At 40.5% G+C, this 23,968-nt stretch overlaps 1 protein-coding gene and 1 long non-coding RNA gene across 2 annotated transcripts in view; one reads left to right on the forward strand and one right to left on the reverse strand.

Annotated features, from left to right (window-relative positions):
- Positions 1-3,916: 3,916 nt before the first annotated feature.
- On the reverse strand, positions 3,917-22,498 carry sptlc3 (serine palmitoyltransferase, long chain base subunit 3). Its single transcript, XM_044045492.1, has 13 exons — positions 22,475-22,498; positions 22,024-22,251; positions 19,580-19,771; positions 18,622-18,776; positions 17,925-18,073; positions 14,972-15,096; positions 13,653-13,746; positions 11,758-11,863; positions 10,284-10,503; positions 8,142-8,268; positions 6,346-6,481; positions 4,769-4,898; positions 3,917-4,679 (listed from the first exon to the last, which is right to left on the reverse strand). The coding sequence occupies exons 1-13, from the start codon at positions 22,481-22,483 to the stop codon at positions 4,617-4,619; spliced, it is 1,734 nt and encodes a 577-aa protein (XP_043901427.1). The 5' UTR covers positions 22,484-22,498; the 3' UTR covers positions 3,917-4,616.
- LOC122781644 overlaps positions 21,459-23,968 on the forward strand; it is a 39,075-nt gene continuing 36,565 nt past the window's right edge. Inside the window, exon 1 of the long non-coding RNA XR_006361831.1 lies at positions 21,459-21,510. This is a non-coding gene — a long non-coding RNA (uncharacterized LOC122781644). The remainder of the gene's footprint in view (positions 21,511-23,968) is intronic.

Raw genomic sequence — 23,968 nt, forward strand, 5'->3', positions numbered from 1 at the left:
TTGACCAAAACTGATTTTTCTGCCCTGAGGAAATGATAGATGGGACCATAAATTAATCACAATAACAAGGAAATACCATTATCAGGGCCATGTGCAACTTTTAATCCACTTAATGTTAATGCTCTTCAAGTCTTAATCTGAATTTTTTTTTAAAAAAACAACAGATTACAGTCAAATAATTTAGACATATGGAAACCAAATAAGCAAATAAGACTCATTCTTTGGTTATTCCAATACAAATAAACACTATTGTTATGATATAAATAAAATAACAATGACAAGTGAGACCTTTTATACCTGCAGTGACTTGATTTTGCTCTACAATCATTAATAGAAGTCCTTTTAAGTTGCATTTAAACAGTACTTTGTTGAAACGTTGAACCATATATGTTTAGGTTTGAAATGGCACTTTCTGAAACAGGAGCAATAACGTTGGTGGTCCCCGGAGACTGCACTGGTCTCACTGGTGAGTCTGAGCGCACTGAGCGCAGAGGAAGACGATGACCGGAGGCGCGTAACAGGAGGTCTGCCTCTCCTGTTGACATGTACAGCAGCCTTTTTCTTCACTCGGGAACCAAAACACCAGACTGCGGAAGGTGCTGTGACACTTCACTAAAGCAAGACAAATGCTACCTAATGTGATTAAAACCTCGCGAGTCCTTTTATTGTCCCCTTCAAAGGACAGGTCGCTGTGTCAAATTATGCACCAAGCAGGGGATGCTGCTGCTGCTGCTGCTGCTGCACTGAACCATGAGGCACGGGGGGGTGAAAGGCAGTCTCTTCCTTTCTGACACCTCTGAAGTCAATATATACTGTGTGTATAGACATGTATATAATCATTTTCAACTATTAGTTGCAATAATGTATAATACGGCTGCTTATTTGGCGGTGCACTGTGCGCAAAAATAACACATGCTATTTTATTTTATTGTTATGTAATTTTCCCCACATGTTCCCCACTCACTCATTATTCTTTCTATATATATTATATTATATTACATTATATACAAATCAGAAGTGTAGAAGGATATTCAAGGCTCATATATAAATAAATTGTTGTCTATATTATTGTGTTAACATATCACAAATATAGTAGCCTATTCACAGCAAATATATAATAAAATATGATCTATTATCTACCTAAATTTACATTAATACCACATTAATATTTATATTTCCTTATATTAAAGGCCGTATTGCACATAGCTCTGTAAAAATCACAAGAGTGGGGCAGCAGCTTTGGAAATTAGACCAACGAGACAACTGAAAACAATTGAATAGAATGGTTCAGGGAGCGTGAGACATTATTTGCACATGGATTTGCCACCACAGTCCAGGCCTTGACCCTTCTGAGAATATTTGCTATGTGTGGAAGGAGACTTGGCACAGTGATTCTAACTCCATCATAAATTCCAAAAAAATAGTGGAAAATGAGTTCAACTGTGGAGTGAAATCAATCTTGACATGACAATGCATTTAAGCTTATCAAACCGATGCCACAGTGAACGTGCGTCGCAATCAAAGATAAAGGCAGTCCAAATAATGTGTGTGTGTGTGTGTGTGTGTGTGTGTGTGTGTGTGTGTGACACTTTTTTGGCTGAGTGGTGTATGAATAACAGACAAATCACCCAAGGGTCAGCTCCCTGTGTCATACACAATGTAATCCTTAGAAGTCTGGTCAAGTCAGGACCTGAAAAACTGGGAACCACTACGTTCCCATCTGATGCCCATGTGTGCCAGAACACACTGGGAGTAAACTTAAGCATTTGTTGAAAAATGTTGCCAGACCTCACCTTCTACATGAAAATCCCTTAGTTTGTGTCACTAAAATCTGACCTATCAGGTCAAAAACAAACATCTAACGCTCCATTTCAGATTCTGTATTAATTAGAGGCTCCATCACAGTCTTCTGTCTTACCTACTTACTCCAGGCAAGTAAATCTGTCTTTTGTCTGCTTCACTTCAAAAATCACTTTCCAAACAGGAAAATCTCCGTCTAAATGGGAACCAGAGATCATTGAAAATGGCTCGCCTGCTCTGGACACAGTGGTGGACATCAAAGGGCGAAGCAGAGGATCCCCCGACCGAATAGCAGCTACATGCCATTCCAATAAGCACAGTGTATTTGGATCTGCAGTTCAAAAGAGGCTGGTGCAGGAACGCAGGTCTCTGGGGCCTTGCCACCAGTAGTCTGGCTGCACAGATGTTTTGAATGCCAGCGCAGGCCATTTGCCACTTCTGCTGAAATGCATGAGGGAAGTTTGGTATAAAATGATTTAAAGGTCCATTGTGTTGTATTGAAGAGGGTTTATTGGCCAAGAGTGAATAGAACTGTTTGTACAAATGTGTATTCCTCTCTTAGACGAAGTCCTTTATAGAAGCTTTACGGAAGCCACTGCGTCACCCCGCCATGTGACGGACGTGCATTTTGCATTCGAATGAAGAAAAAAAAGCCGACTCCACCCACATAAACCTGATGCAGAAACAAACAAAGATGATGGAGGAAAGAAAAGGGTGGCAGAGTGGAGGATCATCCTTTCTGGTAAGTAAAAGCGAGGAGAAGTCCTCAGTCTGTTGCACTCACCACTAGATGTCACTATTTCCTACACACTGCACCTTTAAAAGAAATAAACTATACCTGTGATGTCCTCTTTAAACCTAATGTCACTTAAAAAAGTCATTCTTTTCTAAATGTAAATGTCACATCTCAACAGGTCAGATTCAAACTGTGCTTGTGTGACAAACCAAAACCACGACCGTCGAGTTTAACAGTGTCCTCAGTTAGAATAGAGGTGAAAGTACTAATAACAGAGTGTGTAACCCACTGCGACACTTGAGGCCAACCTTTCCCCGTCTCGTCCAAACCTGTATGAAACAGTACACTTGCATGACATCACAGATTTGAGGATTTAAGAAATGGTTTTGTATTGTTTCTGGTGATGGGAGACAGATGTGAACTTTCACTTAGAAAAGGATCCACCGTTGATTCAATGAATTTCTTACTTTTAGTACTTAGTTTTTTTGGGTTTTTTTTAAACTTCCTTTATGCTGCATTTGTGTCTGCTGTTTCCTGAGGATGGCGTCTCACATTTTTATTCCCTTGTGCAAAAAATGTTATCACAATATCGTTTGCGGGGGCAAAAACACAAACACGTTAATGTCTTCGGGGGAGACAAGTGTCGACTTGATCCGATCTGACGCGCTGCCAAAACATTATCCATCTATAATCTCCCAGTGTTAATCAAATGATTACCTCATACCGCAAAAATGTAGAGTTCAGTGCTAATTACTAGGTTAGTGTGTTGGCTCAAGTGCTGTATTCACTGCATTCTCACCTACACAACTGTTATGCAGTTTGTGTCTGAAAGAGAACAGCAGGTCTCGGAAACATCTACAATTAAGACCTGGGTGAATAAGAGCGGTCTCGCCAACAACACAGGCCCTGAGACCTTTTCTTGAGTTCCCAGTATTTATTAACACGTCAAAAGGAACGACTGCTGCGTGATCTACTACTAAGCGGAAGGTTATCATTTACTTACTGTAACAACAGTTCACTGTGGAACAGTCAGTTTAGCTGTGGATGATATTAATAACCGTGTGCTAGGAAATTAACATGGTTCCACGTGAGAGGGGTCAGGACTTTCAGGAGCCCGTTGTCCACATAATTAATCAACCTTTCAATTCCAAAACACACTGTGCAAGTTTACGTGTGTGATATTTGTGTTTTACTAAAAATTTAAATCAGCAGATTTGAACTTCTAGAAGTGCCGTCATACACCGGAGAGGAAAACCTCAACACATTACATCTCAATTCTTCTGAGTGCACATCATCGTCTCTGTGGTACACACTACTTTATGAGAAGCACATGCCTCCATAGAAAAAGTGTCTAAACACAGACCGTATGATTACAACGAGTGAAATTTCAATATCAATTTATTAAAACAGTCTTCAAATGTGCTGACAAACTGAAGTCTGAAACGGTTTCAGTATAAAACTACTAGAGCAGTTCCTGTGCAACAATTTCATATATGTATTTACAAATAATCTTTTTTTTTCATTTATTAATAAAGTTTTGAGGAAACGCAACTCTGTGTTTAATCACAGTGTTTTACGAACAAACAAACAAACAAACAAACAAACAAACAAACAAAAAAGCAGCAGGCAAATTTTGGCCCCATTTCTGCAGTGAGACTCGGGTGTTGCTGGATGTTCCGTGGGTTTAATGGTCCGCGCAGTTGCGCGATGTCTCCATGTAAACTAATAAATATCAGCAACTAAAAGAACAATATATTCGTCTAAATTTATTGAAAGGACTCCCTGAAGTGAAATAACATTCATTTGTCTCAATATAAAAAGATAAATATCTCAAAATTTGAAACCAAAAATGTATGCACTGACAAAATAAACATGTTCAGATGTTAGATCACAATGTTTTACAAACAAACAAAAAAATAAACAGCTGCCAAACATTTGGCCCCCTTTTTCTGCAGCGAGACACCAGTGTTTCTAAAAGTCGTGTGCCTTTAAACGGACACTTTGCCGCTGTGAAGTGAAGGTGTCAAGGGTCATTTCAGCAGCCCAGCTCACAGTCCGTGTCATCACAGAGGTCAGAGGATTATTTTCGCCGCGAGAACTTGAGACACAAATTGTCTCCCACCTCGTTCAGATGATGCAGCACCTGAGGACAGTAAAGCAAAGCACTTGAATGAATGAACTTTATTTAACTGAGGTACCATGTAGGTATTATAGGCGCGTGTGAGTGTGTACCTCGTCCAGCATGGCTCTGGTGTGTGACGCAGACATACAGAAGCGAGCCCGGGCCTCTGTAATCGGCGTGGCCGGAAAGCCGACGACCACCACACCAACTTTCCTCTCCAGCATTTCTCGAGCAAAAGCTCTGCAGCAACAAGAAGACGCGACAGTCACTTTTTTGCAGTAATCGAGTTAAAGAAATACAATTTCCAACGGTCCAAAACGTTGCTGGTTCTCACACATCTGAACACTACACAAGGATCAGTACAAAGTGCAACTGAAATTGACGTCGTCATACTCAGCGATTCACATTTTTCACGGTTTTAAACCTCTGAACTTTTTAAGTGGCCACACAATCCGCCTCAGAATGAGACAGCCAGCCGTTTGCCTCATGATGTGAAAAGTCATGAAGAATGCTGCCCTTTCTGGCCCTTCCAAATTTTTAATGGTGTGGTTGTGATGTGCGGCCTAAATGACTTGTGATAATTCCTGCAAAGCACAGTAAATTAAATGAAACACACATAACTCTCAATTCTCAGAGGTTTAAGCGGCATCTTCTCTGGTACCTTTTGACGTCACTTGAGGCCAGGCAATGAACGATCTGTCATTTTGTGGCCAAGTGGACAATTTACAGAGTTCAAAGTGACAGTTGTGCATATTTCAGATGACCATCGACATGTGTGCAGTTCTCTGTACAGATGCTGGTGGAATACCTCCATCTAACACACAATTACCCCTTTTATACTCGCTGTTCTAGATTAAAAGATCTACATCAGAATTAGCCTATTTCTCACGTCAGAACGCGAGGTACATTTTGTAAATTATGTTCCCATTTGGAGGAAAATAGGCAATAAAACGTGGCGCACGAGTGGACACCAGTGGTATCATCCACACACCTGACGCCTGGAACTTCCAATTTTAAAATCTGGCATGGCGTCGGTTAACGCATCATACAGCAGGAGTTTTGCAACCGGACGACTTAGTTCCAGCCACATTCATTCCAGGTGTAAATGTAATCATGACAGTGGCGGGTAGACCAGAGGTACATTTAACAGAGAAGTAGCTACACAAATAAATGACTCATGAACATTTTTTCACAGTTATTGTTTTTCTAAATAACATTTGGTAATGAACTCTCCCATCAAACCTGAGCGATATACAGCAAGGAGCTGCTACTGTGGCAAATATGAAAGGAGCTTGTGATTGTGGTAGTCATTGCGCTGGGTTGCCTTGTCATGGTTATTAATAGGGACTGGCTTTGAAAGACATTTTTATAACCAATTGATTACACCCGAGTGGCTCAAAGATCACAGGTCTCAAATAATGAATACCTGATGTTGCCTCTTAAGTGCTCACAGACAGTGACTCTGCACTGACATGGTCTACACTCACTGCTGACTCATGGAAACGTTGGTGTGTGTAAGACGGCAGCCTTCCAAATCTCCTAGGAATGACACACAATGAGCTGGCCTGAATTTGCCTCTTAGAACTAAACTTAATATTCACCGATTACAATATTCATTATATTTTCTATACTATATATTATAATATTACCTTATTTGAAAAAGAGAGCTTAGATATACAGTACTTACACCACTTTGCCTGGCATGTAGAGCAGGATTGGAATCACAGGTGAGTCATCGTGGCCGTAGATGATGAAGCCCATCTCCTTCAGTCTGGCCCTGAAGTATCTGGTGTTTTCTGCCAGTTGGTGGATGCGAGTAATACCTCCAATTAAAAAAAGGACACCAGCGGTTATGAATGAGTAAAGTATGAAATCTCAAGTTTCCACTGTACCCTGACAACACCTCCTATCAGTAGCTAATGTATGTAGTGTGTCATGCTCGATGCGCATCGCGTTACATACCTGAGACTCACACCATCTGGGCCATACCAGCCTCCACTGTAAACTCACTCAAGACGGCGCCTCAGCTGCACCAGCAGATGGTTCAGTTTTGTCTGCCTGACAGCATGGTATATGCACACGCACGTCGCCAAAATTAGGGTTTGCAAATTGGTTACGATGGATTTAACACTAAATGAGTGACCGTGGACTGCCTCTGGAGCATAGCCATGACCGAAATGGAAAACAAATAACACTTAAGCAGCTCACATATGCCAGATATTAAATAAAAGTAAATATCTGGAATAAAAATCAAAGTCAGCAGATGCTGTCTGTTCCGCTAACCCCTGTGTTCCCTAACAACAAAAATCTCTGGGGAACCTAGTTACACCGCGGCTGCAGCAGAGTTTGGCATGCTCCGACTTTGGAACACAGCTCGGTTTCCCTTTGATTACCTGGGAACAGATTGGCAGTTCCTTCAAAGGGTTGTGAGAGAGCACTTTAAATCTCCTTATCTTAACTGAGAGAGTGGTGGAAGATATAACATTCTGGCATCTGCCAAAAAAGCACAGGCCCCATTTTGTAAATGATTCCTCTGCTAAGATGGAGGCCATGGGGGTCATACCCTGCTGTCAGACACAAATCATATGAGCAGGTGAGAATATGTGAATGTTGGGATGTGGAGTTTTTCCTCATTTCCGAGCTGTTGACATCACTTTTCTTCAGAGTGCAAAATTCAACATGAAAGAGGAACACGTAGCGAACAGAGGAAGACTCAGAGGAAGACTGCAGTGTTTGCTTCGCTCCCTCCACTCCATCAGACAGGTCAAGGCTGATTTTTCCACAACACCTATTTCACAGAACTACGTCACATCCAAAGCATGTCTGCTTCAGAACCAGATGAGAAAGTTACTAATCTCGGCATGAATCTACAATAAACCTCAACCCTGAGACACAAGCTGAGCGGGCTTTACGCCTTCAAAGAGATTAACCTGAATGACCCGATACTTCAAACATGTTCTGTATGTTTGTATGCCACACAATTTACCCACAGACGATTTCTCTTGGCTTACTGTGCGCACACTTGAGGTCCATAGATTTGGGCCACATTGCTCCCAATAATACTCCGTCTACTACAGCTACAATAAGTGAAGAAGAATTGCTGCAGCGGTATCAGGACTCATGACTACTTCCCTACCTTAGTGTCTGATGTCATTAAAGCAGAAACTTTTCAGAGGTAAAACGTTCCTCAAAACACACATATGAAAATGATTTCCTCTCCGTAGGGGTCACGTGTGCTCAGGGACTGCACCCCCCCCTCACTATAATTGTTACCAAATTTTCTGACCAAGCAGCTGTTTGTGTGATATTGTCCACACTATTTAGTTTGCTATTGTTTCAATAAAAGATAAACAAAGGTGTAAAAATGTTTTACAAGCCAGACATGATAGTTGTCGGTGTGAAGAACGTCAAGTATGTGCACATTAAGGCTCACATTGCTTGTGACATTGACTGGATGGAAGGCCAGCATGCTCAGATACTCACCCTGTGTGCTCCCGTCTTTTCCCATAATGCACTTCATGGCACGTATGACCTGCTCAGTGACAGGTGGGGACATGGCCGTGGCATATATTGCACTGTGGGAATGACTTCGGAGGTAGTCGACCAGTTCCTGCAATAACAACACACACATTATACTGTATTCTGCAAGCCCTTGTTTAACTAAAACAATAAATAGAAATACAGTTCATGTGTATTATATCTGTAAAAACCTGTATTTTTGGAGCACAAGTGAGGAAAAACACCCGGAAATCAATTAAGATACTTGAGGTCACTTCTGTCACTCTATGACTTCCTTGGCATGGACTAAAATAATAACTGGATCCTTTCCTGCTCTCTAATCTGAAGGAGCCAGCACACTCATTTGAGAAGGAACCAGTGCTGAAATGAGCAGAATTAGGACTGTCATGCTCATTATACCTAAATGTCAGCAGGAGATTAATTTTGCTCGTGGTTGTCAAGAGAAGAGCAGGATTTCACGAAACTGATTCGGTCATGGGTCCCGAGCATATGTGTGTGTGTGTCAGTGGTCTGAGGTTGGGAGCTGGCCTGGAGCTGTGACGGGCTGCTGCTCAGTGGCTTGTGTGGTGGCCAGTGGGTGCGGGGTGATGACACATAGCCGGAGATGCCGTCTGGCCACCATTTCCACTCACTGCCATCTGTCCTCACTGGGCGGCGGCTGTGGCTTCCTCACACACACACATAAGGGGAAGGGATTTTAGGGGAAATGCTCAAACGTAGGATAAGAACCCTGAAACAACTTGACATCTGTTTTCGTTTAACTGCTGGGGATTTTCACCGCTTTAGGGCCCTGCAGGGTTCGGGTGCGACCAAGATAAACCAGTTAAGAGAACATGTCCGAAATGCAGAAAGAGTGTGGATTGACAGTTCGGTGTTTCCTCAGCCACACTGTGGCCACAAAACTGACGCGGTGATAGAAGTCCATAATGCCACAGAGCTGGAGCAGTGCCAGAGCAGCACACACACACACACACACGTTCCCATACCCAGTTCCACAATGGATGTATTTAATAACCTTTTAGGTGGAATCTGGGCTTTAAGTAAAGGGTGAATTAATTACATCTCCTTTTTGCAAGATTGAAGTGAATTAGAGCTTTGAGTGTATTTACCGGGCGATTTATTTTTGGTTCTCTCATAAAATAGCTGTATCATGACTGTTTTCCAGAACACATCTGCAAAGTGTTGTTTTATTGGTCAGCTCCAATCTACTTAATGTAAGATTTGAGGGATTCACCACAACAACAACTACGTCAAATCAAAAGGCTTTCTCTCTCTCGCTCTCCCCTTTTCTTTCAGGAGTTTACTACAGCCAGCTGTCAAACCAGGCAGAGTGTTCATACTTCAAACATTATCATGCTTGTTAAGAGTCATCCTGTTAAATCTGGAGCGCAGTTCCGACGCCTGCCACAAGAAGGGGCTGGCCCTCTGCCAGCTTTACCTTCTTATTAAGGCAAAGCAGAGCTGAGCCAACATAAGGCAGCAGCAGGAAGGGTCCCTCAGTAAATATCTAATTCAAACAACGTGGCTGTTTCCTCTGATGCTTTCTAATCAACTGCCACGAAACCGATGTGGTTATGTACTACAGTGTACTATTTAGTAAAAAAGAGTTAAAAAGGCCCGGAGTCACAGCTTGGGAAACATTTGTTGGACATGAGAGAGCGACGGGAGGTGTGGGAGGTATGATTGAGTACTGGGTGAAATGTTGTGCAATGTATTTTAACCTGCTTAGCAGCCAAATAGGTCAATGCTGTTACCCAGAGAGTGTGTTTACCACTTTGTTGTAAAACTGCCAGGAGTGTACAAGGGAGTCAGCTCAGTTATTTGGTTTTAAGAATGGTTTCAGTGCAATTAAGTTGCCTAATCTTTCATTTTAAATGTTCCTTTAAACCCAGTGTTAACAGGGTGAAATGAAAACTATGATATAGTTGGTATAGTACAGACAGCTGTTTCTTATCAGAGTATGTGCTAAAATGAAAATTTTAACACATTGAAATTTTAAAAATCTTGGTTATAAATGCATTGGACAGTATAAAAATGTAAGATATACTGTAACACGAAACGTGCACATTTTGTTTTTACTGCACTACTGACTACAAAAAAATGTACCTTTTTTCCTGCGATATAGCCTCCAGCACCTCCAAAGCTCTTGGTGAAGGTCCCCATCATGATGTCCACATCAGCTGCGTTCACACTGAACAGCTCAGTCACGCCCCGACCTGATGACCCCACTGCTCCGATACTGTGGGCTTCATCCAGGTACAGATATGCTTTATACTTCTTCTTCAGAGCGATAATCTCTGGTAATCGCACCACTGAGCCCTCCATGCTAATGAAAGACAACACACATACAAAGAGAACAGCAAAGGCACACACGTTTCATTAATTACAAACCAAACTCTTACATGTAAAACGAAAATAATCACTTTATTTACTGCAGTGCATTTGGGCTTCTGTTAATTCATATTACATAAAGTGACATGCTCCAATCTTCCAAGAAATCTTCTGTTGGCCTCATTTACTTTACTCCCACTTCTTTGCAATCTCTTCCTCCCCCTGATGCGAGCCTTTTAAGGATACAAATAGACATCCTCAGTGAGTATATGGCTAGGGAATGAAGCAATCCCAGACCTGCTCTCCTTGCTACAGTTTAAAGCATGAGCAGCTCAAATGACATAAGACAGGGTTTCACCAGGACTGATGTGGACATCAAAGGCAGTTTCAGGATATACAGTAGCTAAGGTATGCTTACTCCTCCATCAAAGCTTTTTTTTTTTTTATGTTACTGGAAGATGATAGATGGGGCATTCGATCAGTGCCATACCAAAAGGCGGTATTTCTCTCCAATGTCTGAGTTGAGGTTATACACTACTACCTGGAAAAAAAGCAGTCTGGTGATGTGCAATCAAGCTGTCTCTCAAATAACCAGGACTGCTGTGGAACTAATCACAGTGCTCATAGTAAGTGACGGTCACGTTGAAGTTTTTCCTTTACCTTTAATGCAGATTGTCATAATGTAACTTCAGTGCAGACTGAACGTGTTGTAAAGAAATCACACTGACAAAAAGCAAAAACAATATAGGGAATTTAGGGCAATAAAATGGTAAAAGGGAGAAAAGAAAACGGCCGTAATAAACAGTTGGAGCTGGTGCTGTGGTCGATCTCTGTGGCTTCATTTGGCCTTGAGTTGGAGCTAATGAGCAGATGGAGAGGGTCACTCAGACTCAGGACAGCTTACTGCCAGGAGAGACACAAGGCACCTTTCTCCTCTTTCCAGTAATTAGACAGTAACCAACCACGCACGCCTGCTGATTTCCAAGGTTGGAGGGGGAAGAGGTTGAAAAAGAAACCATTACAGGGACTGCTAAACACAGACTGAAAGCTCTCCTCAGGTTACAGATTAAGATTTCTACCAGAGTTCGGCTCTGCAGGACTGTGCTCAAAAACTCCTGAATAGCCATACTCAGTTGAGTGAAAACTCAGCTGACCCCAAATACAGGTTTGACTCTGTGAGACACAGAAATAAATGGGGAAAGAAAGAGAGAGAGAAAGAGTAAATTATGTGTGTGGCTTGAGAGCTAACCTATAGATGCCTTCCACCATGATCAGGATCTTCTTCCACGGCCTGTGAGTCCGAGGCTGCCCTGAGCAAATTGCCTCTCTTAGCATCTTTTCCAGACTGTGCATGTCTGACAAACACAGACACAAGACATTAAGAACGAGATATAAGAGATACGAATTCAGCAAATTCACACCGATGTAAAAGGAAACTAAGGAAAAAAAGACCTTAATGCACATGGACACATTAACATTTAATTCATGCTTAGGAAATCACGTAGCACATATATATTATACAAAGCAGTGATATAATACAATCAAACTAAGCTAAGCAACGAACAACTAAAGGCAAAGAAATTCCACAGGGCATTCACTGTGTGCACAATGCACACGGCTCATTTTAACCTGACAGAAACACACAGGAAATACCACTGATGTTAGTGTGAACCTGAAAAAACTGTGTCAGAGAGAATAACTAACTGAGCTAAGTACACTTTTGGTTTTGGCCAAGAAGTCTGTTCATGTTTGCTTAAGATTATGATAATAATTTCCCTGTGGCATTTATTGAAGTTGAAGTTGTTTGAGTTTGTACCAGGTTCAGGTGAAACTACAGTATAACTGATCCTCAGCTGTTCACCAGCAGGTGGCAGTATTGGATAGCTGTAGCCAATAAAGGAGCTTTATTCAAAGTAAGACTGCAATCAAACCATTTCCAGGCGAGCAGGGAATAAATCTGTCTTGGCTAATAATCTGTCAGAGATGATTGATAGCTCTGCCTCCACGCAAAAACAGGTTTGTTTTCGAGGCAGAAGACACTCCTCTGATAAAACCACTTCCTGCCGCTCAACAGTGCTTTAGAAATCTTACGTTGTATCAGCACTGAGGAAACTTGATAATGAAAGGAATCCACAGTGGCTCGCTTTCACAGACAATAACGATTGTTTTACAGTTAACAAAACAGTTTGTTTTTTTTACTGTGTGGAGTTTGCATGTTCTCCCCGTGTGAGTGTGGGTTTTCTCTGGGTTCGTGAGTTTTCTCCAATAGTCCAAAAACATGCATAGGCTTAATTGGACACTAAAATGATAGTAGGTGCGAGTGTGAATGGGAATAACTGTTCATCTCTGTGTGTTTTGGCGCTGCTATGTCAGCTGGGATCGGCTCTAGCCTCTACCCTCATGTAAATTAATTTAGAATTTGTTGTGGCTTAGCTGACTTGAGTAACTATGACAGTAAATATTGGGTTTTATGCTTATAAAAGAGTCTCTGGTTGCTTGGGGCCAGAGGCAGGGAGGGGTCCACTGCTCAGGAGCCCGAGGGCTCTTTGCCTTTAGACAGGCCTCTGGGATCTGCTTGGAAGACCCATAACTGACTCTGCTTGTACCTGTCAGGATACATTTGCTGCCAGAGGACTGGCTCATTTGTCCTGTCTCCTGAAAGAGCGGGGAATGTTGCCAGTGCAAGCACAATGACTGTTGTTTCATTCAAGGCCAATAACTGTCCCTTATAATCTATTCAATTAAGGGCATTTGACGTTACGTTAGACAAAAAAGGGTATCTTTAAGAAAGATGCTACCTTTGCTGTCCTGATGCTCGTGGATAAAACACAGCCATGATTGTCAATGTTAGCTGCTCTAAACACAGAATGTGACTTCTCACAGTAGCAACAGTTTGGAGTGAATACAAGTAAAATTGAATACCGTGAGCAGCAGTGGATTGAGACAGAAAATCGCACTGCATTTACAGATAATCTCAGCACATAAGAGACATATTGTCTGATGATCCGACAAATACCGGGCCAGGAGCAAATGCTGGCAAACTGAAACAATATGACTGCATTAGTGTTTGGGATTGAAACAAAGACTGTGTGTCGTGTTTTTGTTATCCAGAGTCATCGCGACTTATGTTCACATGAAACTTACCATTGTGTTTGAATACCCGGATGGTGGCTGCTGACAGTCTGGCCCCTAAGATTAGAGATGTGTGATTGAGCTCATCGCTCAGTATCAAACAACCCTAAAAACCAGCAAAGACAACAGACCTTATTAAAATGTACCACATTCAGCTTATTTCTGCATCATTGAATTCAAAATGAATTACAGAAAGTCCACAACACAGCTGAATATAGATTGCACTAAAGTATTTGGTAATCATGTTTGATTATGGACAGAAGAGAACAATTGTTATTGTTCCTACTATAACATGACAAAGTGTTTGCCGTGAAATATATGAATGGAAATCAGAGCAGTCTGTGCCACTCAAACATATGACTGTTTGTTTTCTTTGTGCTTTTATTTAGCATCCTTGTTCTGAAAAAGAATCTGTGTGGGACAATTTCTCTTACATCCTTAAATGATAAATCTGAGCATGAAACTCGTTGTATGAGATGCACTGTTTGTCATTTTCATCACTTTCACGTCTAATGAAGTTTGTACCATGAGATGCATCGCAATTTTCAATATGAAGAACATAGTGATTTACATGCCATAAAAATCAGCATTCAAATGAATTCAGCTATTCTCCACTCCATTAACATATTTAACAGTGACTGCTCCAAGCATTTGGGTGCATTAGTTTGAATGAGCTCTTGTAGCAGGTTATGTTGACACCGTCTCAGAGAGCGAAACCCTCAGTTTGGCCTGGGGTGCAGCAGTCCTGCTCTCTGGTCTACCAGCAGCTGCCACTCTGCTTGCTCAGCGAGGCCTGTGCTGGATAGACTTGTCCCTGCAGGACAGGGTGGGCAGTGTGGGCAGTTTGGGTCAACCATGTGATTATTGCGGAGGTGTGGGCCTAAGGGGGGCTGCTACACCTCTTGAGCTACATAAATGACCCCATTCTTATCACTTAAACCATCAACCTGCCCTTCCTCCTGTCTAGTCCAATCAAAGAAATTCATGCTGTGTGTTGCCCCTGGTAACTTGTGGCCATCAGGCCAGAGTTTGGGTAATCATCCCCCCCCCCCGAGTGCTGCTCTTAACAAACCTTGCCCTTCCTTATCGCCGTATCTGAAAGCAGATTTGTATGCCTAGAGCCTTGTACTCCAGGCTACTGTTATATTTCATTATGATCTTAATTATGAGAGTAGGAGTTTGCAATTAAATTTATTCATTAATTTAGGCCACGTGTAAGAAAGGAACAAAAGCTGGTAATTAGATACATGTCTGTTGCGCTGTGTGACCGTAATACTAATATGTAGTAGATTTCCTGCAGTGATATTAAGAAAATTAAAAAAATTACATACCTTGCCAACAAGCGCTGGAATATTCATTGAATTGGTGGCAAAACCCATCCCAAAGACCATAGAGGCTTCCACTTGAAGGAAACTGGCCACAAGTTTCTCCAGATCTTCATGGAGGCTCAGGTTACCTACAAGACAGAGATCATAAAAGGATAACTGTCCGTGTGACAAGATCACTGTACCTGTTCATTTATCAGGTAGCCCTCTAATGCCAGGGATTTGCTCGTCTTTGTTATCTTTTGACAGAGATGAATGCCTCCTGATAAAAGGCAAAAAGACCCACTACCTGTACACACAGTGCTAGTGTTTCTCATCACTCTGGTATTTCACGAGATGTATATAGACTCGAGGTGTGATAGATTTGTAATTTGGTTCAGCTACATTTTCGAATCTCAGGTAATATCAAGGCCAAGTCCTGCCAGGACTAAAACAATTTTGCTCCACGTTTTGGGGCCGAGGCATTTGGTTGTAACCTAGTGTGACAGGCTGGGACTGTTCGGGACCTGAATTCATTAGGAAAATTGATCAGAATGTAATCCGCCGCTTGACACTGTGGGTTTTTTCTCCTATTGTGTGCAATGAAAATAAGATTTTCAAGTTACTCTAGAGACTCCCTCTCTCTTTCAGTGACTGACCTTGTGGTGAGCTGATAAAAACAATACTGTTATAATTGTGTGCAATAGAAAATGAGGCTGTGAGATGTTCTGATGGATGGATATAAGTTCTATATGTATTGTACTATACTATACTTAATTGATGATGATGAATGATAATTGCTAGTCACTATAACTGGACTTAGTGTATTACTAATGTGTGTATTAGTATTATTACAGTGTATAACAACATTCATTCTCAGTATTTTAGAGAGTGCTACTTTAAGGTGACAACTACTATCATGCAAATAATATAGTAAAATGTCAGGAAGGATATATTTTTATGCTTATTCGTCTAAAAACATAAATTAAGACACCAGCAGTAATGAAAATGAGGCCTGGTATTAAATTGTTGACGCGTCATTCGGGCACTCCCATGATCACAATGTATTGACTGCATGCTTACTTAACATTGTGGTCATAATGACTCCTTCAGTCACTATCGAATGACAGCAGTCATTACAACATTCAAACAAACTGAATGTTTCAAGACGAAAAAACTGATGGTTGATTCATTTTCATAATCATGCCCTGAGAGCTTTCTTTGCTTACTGAAGTGTCATATACATCATTACATACAAGGTCACCTCCCTTCCTCCAAAATCATCAAACTTTGCTGCTGGGACAGCTAACTAATAACTCCTGTCATGGTTGAAAAGAGACAATAAAGATTGTGCTCTAAAAACCCTCTAAAAACCTCAGAGCTAAATTTTGTCATTTTCATTGTAAATCGAGGTCTTCGTTTCAGGCCTTTAAAATACAGCAAAAAGGGGAGAATGGAGTTAAGAGTTAACCATTAGACAAATACAGCACAAACACTAACTGATTTGTCTATTGCTGGGATGCGTTTATGCGTATATATGTTAATGGCTGCAGGAAATGTGGTAACACTAAGCAAATCTGTCAATGTTTAACATGTGTTTATTCACAAGGTGTGTTTTCAGTGCACTTTGTATCTTCCTACTTTAAATTGCACTTTGTGAGTCAAAAGCTTCTTGGTAACTTTAACTTGACAAACTGAACAGAAAAGAGTGAGGTGTAAAATATATATTACATATAAATATATATATATGTTATAATATATATATTTTCACATATTCCAGTCAAATTTTGATTCTGAGGTCTTTCCACTGATACAAATTGCTGCATGCAACGCATTGGTGACGATCATGTCACTTTTACTACAGAGACATTGGTATCTTTAATAATTAATGTTTAATAAGGTCTTTTGGGAGAAGTGCTTGTTATGCCTTAACCCCGTCAGTGAGACCCAGATTGCAAACCAAGGGAAAAACAGTCCAATTTTGAAAGAGAAATAAACATATAAATAAATGAAACAATGAATAATGGATTGTGTGTGAGTGTGAGTGTCTTTGTGTGTGTGTGAGCGGGAGAGGCTCTGACAAACAAACGTACAACCAACGATCACATGGCCTTTAAATGATCCGTTTTTCCCTCTTCTTGTGAAACTTCTGTTATCATGCAACACTACGCACTGACTCAACTCACACTGAGCCTGTATGTCAGCTCCCCTTCTGCTGCTGCTCTGCAGATATTGGTTTCAGGAATAAACAGAAAATTAAGCTGACAACAAGAGAAGCAACCGCTTTTCTAAAACAGTCCTTGTAACATGTGGAATGTTTAACAAAGGATCAAAAAACACAAAGCACACAAATTTCATTAATGCGCCACTGCTATACTGCCATAATCCTGGCACATATGACCACTTGAACACCATCAGAGGGAGGGTTGAAGTTCAGAGGATAAAACTCCATTCAAAATTCATCTAAAGCCAGAGATGCCACTCTCTGATCGTTGATTTCCTGTCCAATTCCATCACATATGTTCTTTTAGCATTCTCCTTAGTGTCCACAGTGTTTCATGATGTTACATCCCACTAAGATACGACTTCCCATACTACTCAGCGAGGACCAGCATGTAATGGTCTCAGCCTATGCTTAAATGGTACATAATTAAAAAAAGGTTTAATAATTCATCTTACATTTGCAGCCACCGAGAGATAATTAAACATGTGGGCAGTATAATTCACAAGAAAGAAAATAAATGATGGCACAGGATATGAGGGAAATGGAGTTTGATTTCCAGTTGGATACTCAACCTTTTTTACTATCACATGGGTCTGTAGAGACCTTCAGAATAGATGCACATGGTGAACGAGGCAGAAGAGACACCAGCAACATGACTAATTTCACTCTTGAAGTGGACATTTTACTTGAGCTTTAATGTTTGCTCTGAATCAGACGGGCTTAATGTGACGTGTGCACAAGTTACATTGACCTCACCTACTTCTTGCCTGGTGCTGCAAATTCCAACGCCATACTGCTGCACTTTGTCTGCCACCGTTTTCAGAGAATCAGCATTGTTCTCAGCAAAGCCCAGGTAGTTGTAAGAGCCCGTGTTGATGACGTTGTGTATTGTTCGTCCAGTTAACCTGCAAAGCATTTGACATTATAGGCTTGATAAGATGCTTTATAGTACTTTATTGATCAACATTCAGTAAAATATACCTAATAATCATAAACTGGTCACTTCATCATTGGAGTTCTGTTCGTTTAAAATGCAATCACAACAATGTTTTCTGAATAGCAGTGACTGCGTGCAGAAGCAGCCTCAATGAGTGGCCCATTTCTAATTTTTCCAGTCACATTAAACCTCTTTGAACCTGTAATCCATGCTTACCCCACTTTCCCAATTCATAATGTAATTTCCTTTCCTTGATGATTTTGTTCATATTTTTATGTATAATATATTAATTCCTGACCCTGCTGTGCAGCACAGAGAAATCTCCTTTGTGGTTCAGAAACTCAAACACTCAGGAATGGCAAGTCCTTCGAATTAACAGATAACAAATCTGTTTCATTTTCTTCCATCTTCCCCTGTAAGTTCATCGGGGAGGAGCTAAATGTATCCAGTTAAATCTCAGTTGACTGGTCTTTATCTCCAGAAGATCTCTGTGCTGTTTGACACAGGACGAAATACCTGAAAGTCCAGTTGTAGTCGTCAGACACTCTCTCCATCAGGTCAAAGACAGGTCCTGGCAGGCTGCACAAGGGGCGGTTCCAGTTGTCTCGTACCCTCATGTACAGGTTACGAGTGTAGAAGTTCTCAAAATCTTGATAAAGTGGTACAAAATTCTGAAGAAATGGAAACAAAATTTTTTTTTAGTTAATAGAATGCCACAGGGTGGTGGAAAAATGAGTAAAACAACCATAGTGTTGAAATGATGGTCTTTTTAATTAAGTGGCTTATACAATTAACAATAAAAATCTTGTCTTGATCAAGATTAACTTGAAAAATAATTATTTGCTGCAAACATCTAACCCCCTTAGTCCATTCATGTGTTCATTATATTGTGTCTGCCTCTTCATTTAATCAGAACAGGTGATTTTTCATCAAATTCAGCTGATACATCGGTACTGAAATACTATGATGTAATAATGTGAGTAATATTTAACACAGGGAGCAAAATAGATAGAGGTTGCTTTGTTGTAGCCATCTACATACTGTACGTGGACTCCATTTCTTTTCTGGGTTATAGTTTTCTTTCGTAAGAGCTGCACAAAACAAATTGTTAACAACTACATATTTACTGTACTTTAACGGCTGCACGTTTATGCAGTAATGTCAGACGTAATCGAGAATCTAAAGCACAGTAACAAAGAAAGAACTTGAATCCTCTGAGATTTAATTAGGTCTTTAACAGATATTCTCTGTGGTGTCCTGTCCCTTGCATGGCAACAATGTGGTGCAGAAGAACATGAAAGGAAAGATGGCAGAGGGAGGGCTTCAGCAAAAATGGAAATAATTATGTGGAAAATAAAATGTGCATGCTGACTCCTTTCTACCGGCTGTCTGGCTGCATACTGTACGCGTGTTTACAGTGTGTGTAAATGCACAACAATATGTCAATATGCCTCTTCATATGCTTTTTACCTACCTTCTGTTCCTCTCTTTCCTGGGCGAGGTGACGCTTCTCTAAGCGCACAGCTCTGAGGAAATCTCTGAAGTAGCCAAAGAGGGTGACAAGGGCAAAGCCCACGTATGTCATGACAGCCACATACATGGGAGGCTGCTCAAAGGCCTCCCTCCTGTGCTCCCTGGAGGGAACGCCAGTCCGAGGGCCATTTTTCTAGATGACAAGAGGCCTATATGAGCTGTCTTACAGTGCAGATGATACAAAAGAAAACAATACTGTTTGAATACAAGCAATGGGTTGTAGTTAATACATCAATTAACCTAATAAAAACTGGTGCACTTCCATAAGTCAGTGACACATATTCAACACTACAACAAGAAAAGGAGGATGATCCAAAGCAACATTACACCAGATAAACCATTTTTGGACATGCTGATATACCAAGACTCCAATTGCACTTGAATAACAGTTTCTTTCCATGAGTAATACAGAGTTTACAAGGAGTTTATAGCCTCATTCGTCTTTAAGAAGCAGACATCCCATATTAACCAGCATATGAAATATGTTTCAATCAAAAAATGGTTACGGCTAAGATTGTAGATGTATTTGGTCAAGCTCGCTCTGGCTGTCACACGTTACCAAAGTCTGAATAAGAAGAAAAGGACTACTATAATATATACTCCCTATTTTGAACCTCGTTTTTTTTCTTCTTTACATGTAAGGCATTTGTAGAAGAGTCACTTAACATCTGTTTTCCAGACAGAGAGTTGCTTCGTGGTTTTATGGAGGTATTTCCGGAATGTACAAATCAGAAAAGACAGTTCAGCCTGTAATACCTGTTACCTGAGGGCCATAGTCAAAGAAAGTTGCAGCACTATAGCAGCAATTAACTGTGGCACATTATTATTACTAGAAAATGAAAAGTGATGGGTTGATTCTGATATCACAACCTTGTAAATCGATGATACAGTTAGTGGTTTTATGGAGGTATTTCCAGAATGCACAAGGTCTTTGTCTACCTTGAACTTGAATATCTCCAACCTCTAAAAAATGGAAACATATCTGTTATTTAGAGATGGCACCAAAAGTGACAGTTTAGCCTGCAATAGCTTTAAAACCACTAGGGACAAAATGGCCAACACTTGAAACTGCAGTGTCACATGTTAATTAGCTCTATGTTTCAACAGCTACCACTGGTCTAGAATGTCTGATCAGTGACAAGAGCGTCTTAGTCTTAGGAAGCTTTGCTTTTAGTAAATCCATTATGTGTGAAGGAAGTTACCGGGTTGCATTTTAATAACCCTCCGGTAGCAGTAGGGTTGCATATCTATGTTTGGCTTGATACTACTTTTTCATGGCTAATTCTGATGTCACAACCATGGCTATACTATCAACCGATACCAATATCAGTGCGACACATTTGTGTTAAATCATTCAAACTACAGAACTATTGACAAAACATTTGTGCAGATAAATGACTATATAGTCATGTCCAGACATTTTACAAACATAATGTGTCACAAATTTTCTGCTCCCATAAAGAAGAAATAAACAGCCAACAAGTGACTCATTTAACATGCTGTTACTGCTTGTGATGCACATTTTTATTCTCGGCTTAGTAAAACATTTATTTTTTGGGTTGTATAATTGTACTTTTTTTTTTTGTCCTATCCAATGATTTTCCAATTGTTTTGTCTGTAATTTCTCTCATCCTTAAAAAATAATAATTGTCAGACAGCAAGGATGACAATGAATTGCAACTTCAATCTGTGTAAACAAAACTCAAAAAAATTATGACTTCGAAACGATGATTGGGAACTTTGACCTGTGGGGGGCAGCATTGCACCTCTTCAGCATTCCAAAACGTATTTAACAGAAGAAGAAGAAAAAAAGAAGACAGACTAAAACAAACCAACCAGGTTACCAGCCACATGTAACAACTAATACATCAGGTAATTCACCGGTCAATATTATGAATAGTAAGTATAAACCTACAATTTGCAGATTTGTCTGAAACAAAGGCAAACAGACCGCACCTTTTTTAACTACCCTGAGGGCACTAAACCCTACTTTAAAAAGGAGGAATCTCGGGGCGGGGTCATTGGTTCACTTATACCTGTTTCACGTTTTGTTCTTTTCGAAAAATGAACCAAAAGCCACATTTTTTTAAGCGTGACATCATGGTATAGTAGTTTGATTCGTGTAGGAAACTTTAAAGTTTTTTTTTATTTATTATCGTTATATCACCAACACAGCACTTTACAACTGGGAGCCCGAACCCACAGTCTCCCCTGACATGTAAATACTGACGAATGTTCACATAAATGAATCTTACTGAATAATTGTCTCTTAAAAAAGAGGAAGAGAGCGTGCTAGGAAGCTACGTAGGCGTACTATGGTGCGCACTCACAGACACACACACACACACACACACACCTATCTTTGTCAACACATGACACACTTACTTCTCTGTGGTTGTAGTAGCCGTTCTTCTTGATATCTTTCAGTCCCTTGCAGTTTATAAATGTTATGGAGCCGCCGTTGGCCGTGGCTGTTGCCATGTTTCCTGTGAGTGAGCGACTGCCTCCTGTGTTTGTGCTGTCAGGTGTAGCCCGGTGTCTGCTGAAGTCACTGAGGTGACTTGACTTCCTCCTTCTCTTGCTTCCTCTCAGCCTCATGTGAACTGTCGCGCGCTGAAAAGGAGAATAGAGAATCAGTTGGGTTTCGATATTGGTTTCAAAAATTGGATCAGCTTCCTCTTCTCCTTTTATCCCAGTGCGAAACTTCAAAGCACTGTCTTGAAACGCTCACTTCACAGTGCAGCGAGTTAGACTGTGAAGAGATTGCATTGTATAATAATATGCACAATGATTAACATGTTATAATATTGCATTGTGTTTTGATGGTAGTAGTCACCTGTTGCATGTAGATTTTGATTGTTGACATACAAATCACATGCAGCAACACCCCAGCCAGCTGTGTTTCTTTCCTATTATTGCATTACTATCAAAAGATAGATCGATAGATAGATCGATAGATAGATCGATAGATAGATAGATAGTCAGGTATCTGACTATTTGAACATTAACACACAGTGTTAAAGGCAGAGCAGCACTAATGAAGTGAACTGGTTGTGTCTGTTTTCGAGTTGTTGACATAATATTGCTTCTCTGTATGATAACCATTGACATCTTGGTGTATGTTACAACACGCTTTCTTGAGCGACTTGTGAAGTGCTCCCCTGTGTGGTCACACAGTGGCCTATCACGATCAACTTAATCACTAAAATGTTCTAAGATATTCTTTTATTCACAAAGGTGACGTACAAAACGGGCAACACAGTTTTAAGGAGTACATTGTTGTTGTCAGAGTTTGTTGAGGGCAGTGATGACAGAGGGATTCTGTATTTTGCTTTTGTTTTTGCACGTAATCGTTCTTTATCTGTGTGGCCACATGGAAACAGGGTGAAGCATGAGTTCAGGAGCTGACTGGGTTTGTGTGATATTGTACTGTATGGGCTTTGTGAGTGGTAGCAGTGCAACTAAAGGCTAAGCGGTTGGGTGTGGGGAGAGCAGCATATTTTTTGCACAGTTGTGTATGATTTTTTTTTTGAGGAGTACAGACTGTGTTGCAAGAGATCACACAGGCCAATTATTTTCTGCACAATGATCTTACCTGTGATAGATGTACATGTCTTTAATACTATGTGATTACTTGAAAGTGATGTCGCAATACATCAAAATGTTGGTGCAGTCATTTCTCCAGGAGTGTAGCTAACTATAGGTTACTGCACTTGCTTTACAACTCAAACAAGTCTTGTTGTGTATATCTACACTTCTGAGGATACAGTTACAGATTCACAAAATGGTTTGCTGGTGTACTTTAAGCCTTTATGTGAATGGTTAGTCCAGCTGTGATACAGTAGTAGTAGTACACACCAAATTACAGATTGTTACAGATTGCGTAATCCAGTGGCATTCAGATTACATATCATGAAATCAGATAAATATTGTGATATACAAATAATAAATGTGGTGGCACTTTCTCAGCGTTTTAAGTCGTGTTCATTGTGCTGAACTGCTGTCCCAAATGCACAGTAAGTGTAAGACATTGCATACGGTTCAGGAGTTAATGTTTCATGTTACACCTTTAAGTGTGAGTATTGTATAACAATCCAGGACTCAACACACAGCACAGCTACTCTGACGTTGTTTGTACACAGCACAGAGACACTCTGCTTTTATTGTAAGAGTGCACATTGGTACATTGGTGAAACTGTTGTTGTAGTAAGTCTTCATAGTTAATGATTTGCCAAAATGCCATAAATCACACACACCGGTAATGGCATAGGTCAAATCAAGATAGACTTGTAAACTCCATTCTGTATGCAGTCCTTTGACAGTTTGGTGT

Source organism: Solea senegalensis, linkage group LG15 (genome assembly GCF_019176455.1).
Source record: "Solea senegalensis isolate Sse05_10M linkage group LG15, IFAPA_SoseM_1, whole genome shotgun sequence".
Classification (NCBI taxonomy): domain Eukaryota; kingdom Metazoa; phylum Chordata; class Actinopteri; order Pleuronectiformes; family Soleidae; genus Solea; species Solea senegalensis.

What these genes read in the sequence shown, in the direction of transcription:
- sptlc3 (XM_044045492.1), bottom strand. An exon ending in CAGCACCAGGCAAGAAGTAG is followed by an intron (nt 15,097 to 17,924) that starts GTGAGGTCAATG and finishes TCTGTCTTGTAG; the next exon opens with GTAACCTGAGCCTCCATGAA. An exon ending in GCTATATCGCAGGAAAAAAG is followed by an intron (nt 8,269 to 10,283) that starts GTACATTTTTTT and finishes TTGTTATTGCAG; the next exon opens with GAACTGGTCGACTACCTCCG.